At 46.5% G+C, this 15785-nt stretch overlaps 1 protein-coding gene across 1 annotated transcript in view; it reads left to right on the top strand.

Annotated features, from left to right (window-relative positions):
* LOC116075167 overlaps positions 1 to 15785 on the top strand; it is a 156191-nt gene that overhangs the window by 103638 nt on the left and 36768 nt on the right. Inside the window, exons 31-35 of the mRNA XM_031348191.1 lie at positions 557 to 652; positions 1873 to 2025; positions 8034 to 8266; positions 9085 to 9223; positions 10240 to 10360. Coding sequence (XP_031204051.1) covers positions 557 to 652; positions 1873 to 2025; positions 8034 to 8266; positions 9085 to 9223; positions 10240 to 10360 — 742 coding nt within the window. The remainder of the gene's footprint in view (positions 1 to 556; positions 653 to 1872; positions 2026 to 8033; positions 8267 to 9084; positions 9224 to 10239; positions 10361 to 15785) is intronic.

The raw sequence follows: 15785 nt of genomic DNA, 5'->3' as shown, positions 1-15785 counted from the left end.
GCGTGCACCACCACCATCCGGTGGCTCCCAACATTTCTAATGCCATGCCCCTTTAATACAGTTCCTCATGCAATGACCCCCAAACATAAAATTATTTCCTTTGCTACTTCATAACTGTAACTTTGCTGCTGTTATGAATATCCTATATGAGTATCCTATACACAGAATATCTGATATGTGACCCCTGTGAAAGGATTTTTCCACCCCCTAGCTTGAAAATCACAGGTCTAGCTAAAGCTAGTCTCAAACCTGCAATCCTCCTGCATCAGCCTCTCAAGTGCTGAGCTTCCGGGTATGTGCCACCACAATCTCTTGTTCTGGAACTTTGGACATTGCTTATACTGAAACCCATTTCAGCAAAACCAAGGAAAAGAGTAATAATCATGCTACTCTTTCCTCTGTGTCATTGGCATGCTCCAACGAGAAAGAAGTCTTTCTCCATAATAAATGAGTCATCGGAGTGGGCTTTGGAGCACAGATGCAGAAATCTTGCTTGCGTAAAGGTCTTCATCTGAGGGATGAGTGAGCCATCACCGTTTCTGTTCCTCTCTTCCAGGCGTTTGTGTTGTTCCCGTGGAGGGCGTCCCTGGAAGATGGCGGACCATTTCTGGTTATAAGCAGCATCCCAGACACTCTAGAGCATGATATGCAGGTAGATCTGTCTTCCTACTTGTTGGAGAGAAAACCAAACACAGACCACAGAGCAGGGTATCACAGGTTCATGTTCTAGCTAGTGGTCATTTATAAGATAAATGCATGTTTAATCATGACACTGTAACGTGAGGTGAGTCATATTTTCTTATTATAGAGAAAAACCATGCTCTCAGCAGCTGTTGGCCTTTCCTAGAAACTCAGCTGCAGTTTCCAGGGTAGTAATGACCAAGAGGAGTGGCCACGCATCTGGAGTCACCATCTAAGCCTCTTAGAGAAACTGACCTGGGAGGAGGGCAGCTTAGGCAGGAGCGAGGAGGGCAGAAGTGGGGAGGGCAGGAGCGAGGGGAGCAGGAGAGGGGGCAGGAGCAGGGGGGTGTCCCTACAATAGTTCTGACAATGATGCTTCTTTAAATTCTTTTAAATTGTCCTGGAAAAATAGGTTTTCTCATGATCAATAAACATATATCTGAAAAAAAAACAAAACAACTGGGTAGTGGTGGTGGCGCACGCCTTTAATCCCAGCACTTGGGAGGCAGAGGCAGGTGGATTTCTGAGTTCAAGGGAAGCCTGGTCTACGGAGTGAGTTCCAGGACAGCCAGGGCTATACAGAGAAACCCTGTCTCGAAAAACCAAAAAAAAAAAAAAAAAACCGAAAAACAAACAAACAAACAAAAAACTTGTCTGTCTGTCTATCTGCCTATTTATCTATCTATATCTAATCTATATCTATATCCATATATATATGTATGGATGTGTGTGTGTGTGTGTGTGTGTGTGTGTGTGTGTGTGTATGAAAACCAACACAAAAACTGAACTCTAACTTGGCTTCAGAATATGGAGTGGAGAGTTGGGGTGGGGCAAGGCTGGCTATACATTGATGGATGTAATTGTAATAATTTTGTTAACATTTGTGTATGTTCAAAATCCTTCATAAGTAAGATTTTTCTTTTAAACAGTAAAAGCAAGGGAGATCTAAAGGAGACTAAGATCATCCCAGTCTTCATTCCCTGTATCTGTGTAAGGCTGGGAGACTCGCTCCTCAGAAGCCTACAGGAGAAGGCCTTTAATCTAGAACTGCTACTCTGATTTTTTATGGATGTTTTTATTAACTGAGAGGGTAAGGGTTATAAACATAGTTGCACTTAACATTTTTTCATCAAAACCATGTATAAAGGATATGTAAGCCTCTTCAAAATGGGAAGGTATCTTGGTTTTTAGATGTGTCTCTGTGGGCTAAGTGACCGTGACCGCAAAGTGGCCCATGAAGAGCTGGTGGGTGTGCAGATGCTAATGGAAGACGTCCTGCTGGGCAGCTGTCATGTGATCAGGAAGGCTTCTACCGAGTGGCAAGCTACACTGGACAGCACACAGGTAATTCCTTGCACACGGGCTACAGGGTTGCTGGTGCTGGGCTGCACTGCAGAACTTCCTATTTTCAGAGACAGACTAGAGAGAGGACTGGCCGTCTTACCCGTCTGTCCCAGTAGCAGGAGCCAGAAGCTGAGAGAGATAGCAAAGCTGACATAACTGAGGCTTTCTACTCGGAACCTGCCCCTCTGACGTACTTCCTCCAGCGAGCCAGACCTCCTTCTCCCAACAGTGCCACCCAGTCCATTTTATGAACACGTCTTTAAAATGCCCGACTATGGGAGACACTTCTCATTCTAACTGTGATAGAGGCCCCAAGAACTAAGGAAAAGAAAAAGGGGTACCGGCCTCCTGGGCCAGCCCTCTGCTGCAGCCACCTCTCCTCTCAGCTAGAATTCTAACCACTAAGAGTGTTACCGCCTGCCTAGTTAAATACCCAATGACAGTTTATGTAGGTGTACATGGAAGACAAAGAAGCCAGAAATGTGTAAGAGCCTCCACCCATTAGTGCTCTAGGCTGTCGCCTTCGGATAAGGATCCCATAGAAGCCCGATACAGGCTCAGTAGTGCTTCCCAGAAGAAAACCTCAGAGTGCCACCCTCTGAGCATCTTCCAGACAGGGTTTCTCTGTATAGCCCTGGCTGTCCTGGAACTCACTCTGTAGACCAGGCTGGCCGCGAATTCAGAAATCCGCCTGCCTCTGCTTCCCAAGTGCTGGGATTAAAGGCGTGCGCCACCACTGCCTGGCTTTGAGATGCAGCTTTAAAAGTAGTTTCAATTTGCGTTTCCCTGATAGTCAAAGACATCTAACATGTTTAGGTATATTTGTTGATCATTTGTATGTACTTCTTCTGAGGAATTCTTTGGTGTTGGTAACCTCAGCCTTTTTTTTGGACTGGGTTAGTTTTAATTAGTTTGTTTTTCTTTTTATACTTTATTTTCTTTCGTGTGTGTGTGTGTGTGTGTGTGTGTGTGTGTGTGTGTGTGTGTGTGTGTGTCTGTTCTCCTGCTGCATCTGTGAAGGTGCCCACAGAAGACAGTGTCAGATCTCTTGCAGTTGGAGTTACAGGCTGTTGTTAGCCACCCTATCTGAGTGCTAGGAACCAGACTTGCTTGGGTCCTCCGTAGGAGGGGCAGCATCTCAACAATCAGCCATCGCTCCAGCCCCAGGACACTGCTTTCAAAGTAAGCTGGATTGTGTCACATCTGTCCTGACACTGCTTTCAATGTGAGCTGGATTGTGTCACATCTGTTCTGACCCTGCTTTCAGAGTGAGCTGGATTGTGTCACATCTGTCCCGACACTGCTTTCAAAGTGAGCTGGATTGTGTCACATCTGTCCCGACACTGCTTTCAAAGTGAGCTGGATTATGTCACATCTGTCCTTAGAGCCCCTCGATGCTTTCAAATACGCAGGACAGAGCCCAAAGGCCTAACAGACTTTGTTCCCAGCCCTTCTCTCTCAGCCTCTTCCCTTTAGGCATGTGCTGCCTACTGAACCTTTGTAAGGCCAGGCCCTGCAGTCGGACACAGCCCTCCTCATCGCAGGGTCAGCTCTGTTTGTCTTGCAGATGCCCCCTCCAAACCATTCTCTTTAGAAAATTCTCTCTTCTCTTCCACCGTCCAGCTGAGGCTTGCCTGCAGAGGGTTCCTGTCACTGTGACTGGTTGTCCTACGGTCCAGGACTTAAGTTAGAGAAGAAGTGCATGCATGTGAGGACGCATAACATATTCATACACATATATACACATACACACAAAGACAGACATATATACATACAAACACATACACACATATACACATATTTACATGTACACATATACATGCATACATATACACATGTATACACATATACATATACATGCATATACATATACACACATACATATACACACATATTCATACATATAAACACATGTACATACATGTACACATATACATATACTCATATACATATACACACATGCACACATACATGCATATATATATACATACACACATGCAAAATACATAAATATTCATACATATATACATACACATACATGCATGGACACATATGCACACACATATACATACATACACATACACACATATATGCACATACATATACACATATACACACACATACACACACAAACATATACACATACAGACATGCACACACATACACACATTCATATAGACATATACACACATTCATGCATTTAAAATGTCAAATGATCACTGATCTTCTACAGCAGGCAACTTAGAAGGAAGCTGCTCAACTCAGGTAAGGTCTATGCAGCCAATCAGCACACAGACACGTGCTCTGCCATTTGGCTATGTGAACAGACCGTCTCCTTGGCCTTTATAAGGTTAAAAACTCAAGAGACTGGGAAAAGGCCGAGCAAAACCACAGTTGTATTCTAAAGAAGGAAGAAGTGGAGCGTTCCCAGTAGAGTTCCTTTAAGTTTTCTTGGCTACAGCTGATTCATAAGTCTATTTCAGGTTGGGCGGTGGGGCGGGAAGGGCGTAGACACATCATCTAAATTAACGCTTCACCCTGAGGGATCATTTGCAAAGTTAGGTGTGCGTCAATGGGCACCAAGACTAGGGAGCACTCTGGGCCCCTTGGCTGCCAGGCGCTGCTCTCTGGCCTTCTTCTGGGTGAGTCACCCCTGCTTCGCTCCACCTCTTCCTTCCCTCCTACAATCTTTTTCACAAAAGGATTTATTTGATTTTGTATGTGTGGCTTTTGCTTACATGCGTGCCTAGTGCCCAGAGAGGCCAGAAGAGGTCATCGAATCCCCTGGACCTAGAGTTGCAGACAGCTGTAAGCTGCTGTGTGGGTGCTGGGAGCTAATCCTGATCCTTTGCAAGAGCAGACAGTGTTCTTCTCTCCAGCTCCCTCTGTATCGTTCTTTATCCTGTCTACTAGTCCATTTTCTGTCCTTTAAAGTGTTGTGATACAAGGCTGGAGAGATGGCTCAGGAGTTAGAATCACTCACTGTCCTTCTGGAGGACCCATGGCAGGAAGCTCACAACTGTGTGTAACCCAGCTCTGTGCAGATCCACACCTCTGGCCTCCACAGACTCCCGCGCTCATGTGCACATACTGCCCACCACACAGACACATAAATAAAAATAAAAAATCTTTTTTTTCCCTTTGGCTTTTCAAGACAGAATTTCCGTGTTTAGCCCCAGGTAGACTGGATTAGTGCATAAACTACTCAGTGAGTGAAAGTGTGAAACTCAGTGTGAAGCGCCACAGCTTCTGAGTGGCCGTTCTACCTGCATAGAAGTTCATCGACATGCAGAGACTCTGAGCCTGGCTAATTTTGGTGTCTGATTTTTTTTTTAATTTTCAAGTTTTCTTTTTAAATAAAGCTTATAAAAATAAAATATGTATAGGTACCTACCTTTAATACAAATATATTAAGAAGTAAATCTGATTCAATGCTTTTTACTTTAGTTGGTTTTATTTTGTGGGGTGTGTGTTGCTGAGGATGGTAGATGCATGTGAGCTACATCTGCTGGCCCTTGGACTCTCGTTTCATTTAGACATTGTACTGGCTGGTTTTGTGTGTCAACTTGACACAGGATGGAGTTATCACAGAGAAGGGAGCTTCAGTTGGGGAAGTGCCTCCATGAGGTCCAGCTGTGGGGCATTTTCTCAATTAGTGATCAAGGGGGTAGGGCTGCTTGTGGGTGGTGCCATCCCTGGGCTGGAGGTCTTGGGTTCTATAAGAGAGCAGGCTGAGCAAGCCAGGGGAAGCAAGCCAGTAAGGAACATCTCTCCATGGCCTCTGCATCAGCTCCTGCTTCCTGACCTGCTTGAGTTCCAGTCCTGACTTCCTTTGGTGATCAACAGCAATGTGGAAGTGTAAGCTCAATAAACCCTTTCCTCCCCAACTTGCTTCATGGTCATGATGTTTGTGCAGGAATAGAAACCCTGACTAAGACAGACATATTTGGCTATTTATAGGGAGTAGGAGACACTAGAATCTACACGTTTGTGAGCCAAGCCAGCGTCCATGGCAGCTGTGCTTCGTGTACCATGACCTTGCGGGGCCATGGTCTCCTAAACTCTAACCCAGAGTCTTTAAAATTGCAGCCCAGGGAGGCCCAAGTTTTCTCTAAGACAGTGGGGACCAATCATGTATTCTGCAGGCTGCCTGTTCTCTGTCACTCTTCTTGGCCTTGACTGCTCAGACTTCGTTTGATAAAAAGGGTTCTGAGAATTAAAAAAAGGAAAAAGAAAAGGACATCTGGAAGCCCATGGGCTGACTGCCACAAAGGCCGCATGGCTGAGGGATTGTAGCTGTCTGTGGACGACAAGTTGCTTCCCTGGGCCTGGATACCAGTTCTTCCTGACTCTCTGACCAACCCCTTCTCTGTCTCACAGACACGCCTTCCTCTAGTCTAGTCGGGTGCATTACACTGATGTAGGGTCCAATTACACCAGGTTGCTCTTCCAGTTTCTAGTCAGGAAAGCTGAGTGTGTAAGGCCCTGCAACCTGAATGCTCAAGGCCGCAGGCCTTATCACCTGGCTTGCAGAAAAAGGAGACAGCCCAGAAACAGCTGAGCTCACCCCCAGCCACCCCCAGCCCCACCCCCACCCACCCTGTGTCTTTTGGGCTCTGGGTGGCCCAGGACTTCCCTGATGCTGTGTTTCCTTCACAACCAGCAGGACAAACACTTAAGGAGAGCATCAACAAATAAACAAAATGTTAAAGCAAAACTGCAGGCTGAGGCAGGGGGACCATCACACATTCACAACCAGTCTGAGTTACAAAGTGCATCCAGAACATCCAGGGCCACCAAGACCCTGTCTTAATGAATTAATTGGAGTAAATATGAGCACTGACTAGTAAATTCAAACAAAAAGTTCTCCACATTACTTTTAAAGGCTAGAAGGTGTCTGATTCCCTGAACTGGAGGTGTCGGAAGTTGTCAGCCAGGCAGGTAAAACTGAGTTCTGCTTTCTGATTCATAAGATGGTAAATGCTCCAAAGAAAAGTCACATAACAGCTCCACCATAGAACAGAGGGTAGGGGAGACTTCAGTCTCAAGTATGTTTAATGTCTGTCTTCCTTCCTTCCTTCCTTCCTTCCTCCCTCCCTCCCTCCCTTCCTCCTTCCTTCCCTCCCTCTCTCCCTCTCTCTCTCTCTCCCTCTCAACATTTTAGTGATTTGATTATTTCATTCTATTTGAGTGTTGGTCTGCATGGTTGTATGTACGTGGTGCCCAGGGAAGTCACCCCAGAACTGGAGTTAAGATGGTCTCGTGAGCCGCCTTGTGGGTGCTGGGGACCAAAGCCAGGTCTACAAGAGCAACACGTGCTCTTGGCCACTGAACTATCTATCCTCCCTTTATTTTTTTAAAGAGTTATTTCTATTTCTCTGTGGGGGGTGTGCCACCTTATGTTCAGGGGTGGTCAGTTATGGGGGGGGTGGATCCACTGAGCTGGAGTTCTAAGAAGTTGCCAGCCATCTGACGGGGTGCTGGGACTTGAACCTAGGTTCTCTCAAAGAGCAAGTGTTTGCTGCCGATCTATCTTTTCAGTACCAGCTATGCACCTTCTCTGTTTTCTTCCTTGCCTCCCTCCCTATCTTTTTTTTTTTCTTAAGAAAGATTCCGGTTTTGGAAGGCAGAGATTCAAAGCCAAGTGTGGCGTCTCACCCTTGTAATCCTAACGCTTAGGAGATGAAAGCTGGACCGTCAAGTGTTCAAGGTTGTCCTTGGCTATGCAATTAGTTTGAGGCCAGCTACGTCAGACCTTGTCTTCAAAAGCTAAAAATAAAAATATAAAAACCAATGGTTCAAATCGCAAACAGGAAGCTGAGACAGCTGTTTCTACCCTGTCTGTTCAGGGAGGATATTCTGTTCAGCCATCTGGGTTTTTTTTTTTTTTCTACAAATGATACAGGCCAGGAAACAGTTTCTCCTAGATGGTATTTTGCATGGGCTACATATTAAAACGTATCCCATCTTGAGCCACAATTGATAAAGGATTTCTGTCATATTTTCAGCCAGACTGGTCCAAACTGCCAGGATTCTGCCCAGATCAATTGGAAAGTCACCCAAAGGCCCCTGCTTTGCCGGAGGACCCATGTGATACGGTGATGTCCCTGACACTGCTGAAATCCTTCCTCATCTTGTGGAAGCAGCTGGAAGTGTTGAAGGAGCACTGGGGCCGACTCAAGCTTCGAGGGCAGGACGTCAACTCTGCCACCCTGCACAGACAGTTCTCAGAGCTCTACGAGTGAGTAACTGCTGGGATGGAATTCATGTCAATGGGTAGAGCCGGGGGTTCCAGGGTTCCTCCCCTCTCACTGAGAGAGATTCCACTGAGGACTCTGGTGACACCCAGCTCCACTGGGTCAGGTGACAGCTAGAAAGTTTCTCCACAACAGTGCTATGAGGAAAAGCTATTCCCTGTTAGCTGTGGAGAGAGCTACTCCACTGAATTGTCCTGTTTATCACGATTCTCCCAGAGTCTGTTGCTTGGAATCTACACTTATCAAGTTACTTGATATTGATCGTGAGCCTTTTAGCTCACAGTTGGGGTCACCCCTAGCCCCACTGCTGAGCCTCATCGCTTGAGGTGTGACAGCCAGAGGATAACATGGCCACCCATGACCTAAGGGCCTTGCGTCCAAAGGGTGGCACAGACCTCTGCTCCTGGTGGCATCTAGGAAGACTTAGCTGACTGGAAAGGCACACTGCTCTTCTTCCCACATGCCTCTTCTTCCCGCTGGGGCCTCCTCTTCTCCACTCCCGGAGACCTCACCAACCTTGGCTTTCACACATTCAGAATTGTCCTGGACGTTAATGAGGTCAGGTTCCCTGTTAACTACAAAACGAGAAGAGTTGCCAACATCTTGAAGCACAAAGACAAAAGTTATATGTACTCAACAGAAAGGGGCCTCAGGATTCAATATTGACCAAAGGAGTGGCAGATTTAGTTGTTGATGTGTTTATAAAGGGCTTGGATGACAGGAAACTGAAAACGACTGACAGAGAATCTGAATGAGAAGGAAATATGTTTATTTGCTGATTTCTGTCTCTTTTCTTTGATAGAGCTGAGATTTTCTACCCCAGCATGAAAGCTCTAGCCAGGCAGATGGGCGAAGAAGATGAATTTGAAGAACTTATAATAAGAAGCCAATCTATCCTCCCCCCAAAGGGAGCCTCAGAAATTGAAATAAAAACGCAGCAGGTACACAGCTCTCTTCAGTCTGCCTTAGAAAAGTTGCCATGTGACACTGGCCTGTAAAACTGCAATAAACACAAAAGGTGTTTTCTTCAAGTCAGGGTGGAGAGGGGGACTCTTAAAGGTATATGGGGCTTGAGTGATAGAGGGACTTCCCCCGAATGTCTCTATCTTGGAAGTCTGGAGTCTTCCTGTTTTCATTTTCCTCAAACTGATATGCAGAACTACAAGGAACATGACAGAACTAATACTAACTTAAATATAAAATCCAACCTGTGTCCATCCATGGGGAAGCGAAATATCAAACATAGCAGTCTGAAGAGGCTTTTTGCCAGAAAAAGAACCTGGTTCCCTGTTAACTACACTGGCTTGGGTGTGTGCTGAACAATATTCACTGCCATTGCTCAGCTTGGTCGTGGGACCCAGGGCCTCTGGTTGTCCGAGCAGAGAGGCCACGGAACAATGAGAAATGTCTGTGTTAGCAGCACACTGCCTCAGGGGACCAAGCACACTGCTCCTGAGCCCGAGCCTCTGGGGCACCTCAATTCCTCCCATAGGTAGGAGTAGGCTCCACAAGCGTCATGGGTTGGGGGGAGGCTCACAGCTGTTGGAGCAGCATCTCTTGTTGTGTGTCAGCTTCAAGTCTTCTCATGAGATCACCTCGGTGTGTAAAATAGGCTTTCGGACTCTTATTAAAGTAACAGCTTATGAGATTCCTGCTATCACTTAGAGATCGCCAAAAGGCATGAGGTCACTTGGAGCATGGGCCACTTTGCTCTGCAGTAGACTATAGTAAGAAGGGGTATAATGTATCCATCAGGATGAGGGCCATGAAGAAAAACGTTGGTCTGCAAAGCGGTGTATTGATCCTAGGGTAGAACTTATGGTCCCAAAAGGCACTCTTCCCAGAGAACGGAACAGAGGCGGGAGGATAAACACAAAGCCCCTAGGCAAGTGTCACTCTTGGGAGCAGGAGTATTCAAATGAATTGGAGTGTGACTCCCAACCTATGTCTATTCCAGCTTCAGAAACTTCTGGAAAGCTTAGAAATTCACATGATCCAAGAAGTATTGAGAAAAGTTAATAGAGAGATGGCACTGTTTCTATCAGAAAAGTCCAAGGAGGAGTCTGTCCTCCCAACAGGTAATGCTTGCTTGTTCTACTACTTGGAAAGTTTACATTTTTTTTTTCAGAACACAAACGGTCTGTGGTAGTGGGTCACATCCTGTCCTGTGCTACCCCCAAAAGCCTGAAGAGTCCCCTTATCTTTTAGGGACTGGTGCTCAGTTAAAGGCAGATGCTCGACTTCTCTAGAGAAAAGAATTTGAGGATGAGCCAGTTTAAAACAGTGTTGGTCTTTATTAAGAGAATTTCATCATATTTAGAATGGAGCATAACAAAAAGAGAGCATGGCTGTGGATCTCTGGGAGAGATGGTCACGGTGCAGAGGCTTGCAGTCCCTATGTGCACTGCTCTCTGAACCAAATGCTGACAACCAAACATGAGCGTAGGCTGGCTCCTGCAGATTGGATAGGGTCATGGCTTCTAGGTAAAACCCTAGGATCAAGGGTTGCAGGAAGAGAGTTAAGATGTCCCTGACGATGAACAAGGCATCAGTCTTGTTTTATGAGAGTCTAAGAAAACACCCGGAAGTCACATGGGCTTAGTTCTTAAGCATGCTCATTCTGTTGTGACATTCTTCTCCATGGGAGGGAGTATTACCTCTGTATTCATAATCTTCACTGTACATTTTGCTGATTGTGCCAAGATCCTTTTTAAGTTATGCTGAGATGCCGGGAGCTGAACTTGGGTCCTCTAAAAGAGCAGTAAGTACTTTTAACCACTGAGTCATCTCTCCCCGGCTCCTGAAATTCTGAATTCTCAGCTGATTAGAAGCTTCGACTAGACTCTGGAGGGAGGGGTGCCTTCCCCTTCCTGTGTCCCTCTGTCCTGACGCACTCATATGCATCCATACTCACCGTAGACAATGGCAGTGGCTTACATCTGTAATCTCCATGCTGCGGAGCCTGAGGTAGGACTCCCATGAGCTTGAGGCCAGTCTGAGTTTTATAATGAATTCCAGGCTAGAGCACATGCACACACATAGGGACACACACACACACACACACACACACACACACACACGACAATAAAATAAGAATTTCAGTGGTAGAGTGCATACAGGGCATATAGAGAGTAAATACAGGCTCCTTGTTTTGACCCCCAGCACTACAAAAACAAGCAAATTATAAGACAAAAAAATCCTTTTACACCCTTGACCGAGAGAGAAATACCACTTATACTTGGTATATTTCTTTCCACTTAAAAGGCTTTGTGTCCTTGATTTTTGTTTGCAAAGTCTCACAATTTAGGCCAGGCTGGCCTCAAACCATTGTCCTGCTTCAGCTGGGAGATGCTTGGCTCGGGTTTTACATCCTGGCCAAGAGGTGGTATCTGGGTCTGGCAGTGGCTAGGGCTCCCTCTTACTTGTGCGGTGAGTAGGATTGTGGGTGGAGCCATTGGATGGGGCTATGAGTGGAGCCAAGGGTGCAGCTGAGGATTTCCTAGGGCCCACCCCACAGCAGGTGTAGGATTACAGCCTGAAGACACACAGCAGGGAAAGAGAGAGACTTCGGAAGAGAGAAAAAGCTTTCTATCAAATACTTGCATAGATACTTTCTTCTGCATTTTTGAACAAGTTGGCCCTGAATTTTTATTGCAGCAGGCTCTGTGGATTATGAAGACCATCAAATATGTATTCCTTTTTTTTCAATGCTAATACAAATATGTATTCCTAACTCCTAGCAATCCTTCAGAAAGATCCAGAACCTTTGAGCTAGGGAGGAACTGGAGCAAAACAAATGGGCTTTTCCTCTGAGAGGAGGCCACCCATGTCCACCAACGTGTTGATTAGAACCTCGTCCTCACCCAAGGCAGTGCCCTTTCTCCCTCCCCCGCAGTATCGTTTTGTTAGGACTCTCAAGTCACTGAGTTGCATAAACAGGGCTTCTGGAAAAAGACTGTGCCCTGTGTGAGCTGACCACGCCCCCAAGGGCATCGCTGTCAGAGAACGGAGCAGCATGACAGAGCAGAGCTCCAATTCCGGAACACATCACAAGATTACAAAGCTTCCTTGTTTGGGCTGTGTGTGGCATCCAGGTGGCCCCCTTCTGAGGCCTAGCCGAAAAGGCACAGGCCCTGAGCAGGTTCAGATAGTCCTTCTCAGGACGTCCTGGGGTGGGGGTGGGGCGCAGGAGAGCACGCATGCTTGCTTTGTGCTCTGCAGGCAGGGAGTTCACCAGCTGGGCTTCCCTAGAGCCTGTGTAAAGGGCCAGTGGGACGCAACCAGGGGAACAGAGTCAAGTTATCCTGCGCTGTGGTCAAGTTGACTTTGGTAAATCATGCTGGCTAGAGTGTACTGACCAGGTCTGGTTAGATCCTTGTTTGAATTCCACCCTTACAAAAATTTAAAACTACGTGCTTCTGGGAATATGACTCAGCGTGTTTGCCTAGCATGTGCCAGACCTGGATTCAGTCCTCAATACACCGCCCCCCACACACACACATAGACACACAAACACATAAAATAAAATAATCCAGTACTGAGTGGTGCAGCGATTACCACTGTTCAGTTTTACTTTGGTTTTGGCCTTTGGTCTGTGTGCGCCTGTCTCAGTATGAAGGTCTGGGTCAGCTGAGTTGCCTAGTGCAAGCAAGTAGGTCCTACTGTGTGCTCTGAAGGAAGGTGTTAACTTCTGGTTAGCCTGTGGAATTGGTACCACTGTAATCCCCAGGCATTAGAACCTTGACGTCTCTTCCCACCCCATAGTTCATTGCAGCTGCAATGAGCACAGCTTCTAAGCAGAGGCAGCGGCTTCTCCTGAGGACAGCTGTTAGTGTCAGCTTTGACACCATGGCTCTCCTGGAGCCAGTGGCTGAGCAGGCGGCTTCTCAGAGGCAGTTAGGATTGGAGAGAGAAGTGGAGTAACCTTGCAGAGTTAGCAGAGGCTCCAGGCTTCTCCCTCAGGCTTTTTGCTTTCCCTGTTGGCCAGACTAGGATTTGCCTGGGTTCCTGCCAACGGGAACTGGAGGGTGTGGGGAGCAGGGATGGCTTAGTCAGTAGAGTGCTTGCCACATAAGCATGTAGGACCTGAGTTCAGAGTCCCATGTAAAAAAGCAGGCGTGACTGTGATCCAGCACTAGGAGTATAGAGACAGGATGAGCCCGGAACTCGGGGTAGGCAGCCTGTTCAGGTTCCCTGGGAGACCCTGGCTCACAATATAAGGTAGAGAGTGAATGTCAGCCTCTGACCTCAGTGCACACATACATGTCCTCACACGTGTCCTCACATACGCACACACACACAAACACACAAACACACACACACACCAAACGCCAGAAGACTGCCCTCTGTCTCCCTTCCGCTCTGTCTTTGAAACTTAATCTTTTTATTTATGGCCTCCAGCTGTGGAGACCTGTGAAGATGCAGCATCCACACCTGGTCTTGGCACTAGCTCTTGATAGCTGCAGTTGCCTCCCCTCCTCCTCTGAGCTAGCAATGGCTGCAGACATCCTGGCTCAGCCTGGAGCTTTCTGTGCCAGACATAGGCTTTCTGAATCCAGAGAGGCCAGCCACCTCTACCTTTGACACTTTGGCATTAAACTGATTTTTAAACTGATTTCCTAATTTTTACTAAATAGTTACAAGGCCAAAGTGGATTATGTATACATGCTACTATGCATACATGTGCATGGATGGATGGATGCATGGGTGGATGGATGTATGCATGCATGCATGTCTCATACTTTGGGGAAGGAAGCCAGCAACCAGCAAAGTATGTGTTCGGTCTCAAACCTGGGACAAATGGCTGAGGTGTCCATCAACATATCAAAGTAGATGCTGGCCACCCAGGTTCTCCCAGCATCCCTCAGTTCCTACCTTCAGCACAGAGGGCAAGGTCACATAGGGTCACTCCAGCCTCTGTGAGGCCTCTCTTGTCTCAGGACAACCAGGCCTTGGGCCATACCTGGTATTCCATAGCAATGGAGCAAACTCACCATCTATTCTTTGCCACAATACACACATCTAGGAATTGTCATCCATACACTTCACAGGATACAGCTGCCAAACCCTACAGACGATAGAACTAAGAGTGAGCCACAGAACCACGCCATATTTACAGCTGGCTGGAGTGGCCATGTGCAAAGTCCTACACTCTATGTGAAACTACTAGCAAATATTTGTAGTCTTGTGTATTTTAAATAAGATAAAAATACAGATTGTATATATCCTTTGAAAGCAGGCTCTACTTTGTTTTTTATTTAATTCTTTATAATTATATATAACATATATTTTATAATAATTTTTTTGTTTAATTACTTAACTATTAGTCTCTCAATACCATAATTGAACCTCAGACTTCCTGCATGTCAGGCAAGCGCTCTACCACTGATCTACATACCCAAACCCGTAATTTTTTCCTTTTGTTGAGACAGAATCTCACTATGTAGCCCAAGCTGTCCTTGAACTTGCCCCCCCCGCCCCAGCCTCTGGATGCTAAAACTGCAGTATTGGATAACATACTGCAGTTTCAGATAACACACTGGATAACACAAAGTGTTTTATGTCAAAATAAGTGCCTGAGTTACTTTTTTCTTCTGACAAAATGCCTGACAACTCAAGGGAAAGTGGGTTTCTTTTGGCTCAGAGCTGGAGGCTGCAGTCTGCCATCATGGTGGCGTGACCTGGCAGCAGGGACATTGTGCCTAGCCTAGCCAGGGAGGGGAGACAGACAGAGAGAGACAGAGACAGACACAGAGAGAGAGACACAGAGACACAAAGACAGAGACAGAGAAACAGACAGACACACACACACACAGAGAAAGACAAACAGATAGAGAGACAGAGACAGACAGACACAGAGAGACAGAGACACAAAGACAGAGAACCAAATAAAGATGGAACAGAGTCAGAGAGAGACAGATATATACAGAGAGACAGAGACAGACACATACACACAGAGAAACAAAGAGACCCAGAGAGAGAGAGCACGAGAGAAAGGGGGTGGGGGAGAGACTTCTGCTGTGCTTCACTCTACTTTTTAGTCAGCCTGAGGTCCCAGTCCATGGGATGCTGCCATCCAGTATTACTGCCACATTTAGAGTGGGTTTTCTCACCTCAATGAACAGTCTAGAAACTTCCTTATGGACACGCTCGTAGGTTTGTCTCCTGGAGGATTCTAGGTTCTGTCAAGTTAACAGTCCGTAGCAACCATCCCAGTAAGTTTGGAAAACTTTGAGAAGATCTTGTGGAAAGTTTCCCCCTAATCAAGACCCTAGAACCTTTACTGTATTGTTACTGCTATCCTGTCCGGAAAAGAATGCAGTGCTGGTGGACTTAGTATTGGGGAAGGAGACTGAAAAATCCCAGGAGGACAGGTCAGTCTCAGCTCAGTGTGCCTTTCAAGCTTCCCATTCTTGGGGCCCCTGGCTGTGGGGGAGGGGAACACCTCTGCTTGGCAGCTGTCTTCAGCTTTCACTTCTGTCTTGGGTTCCAACCCAGGGACCA

Source organism: Mastomys coucha, unplaced genomic scaffold (genome assembly GCF_008632895.1).
Source record: "Mastomys coucha isolate ucsf_1 unplaced genomic scaffold, UCSF_Mcou_1 pScaffold3, whole genome shotgun sequence".
Lineage (NCBI taxonomy): Eukaryota > Metazoa > Chordata > Mammalia > Rodentia > Muridae > Mastomys > Mastomys coucha.
The sequence above is the reverse complement of the archived record's forward strand: the minus strand, read 5'-3'. Positions and strand labels throughout refer to the sequence as shown.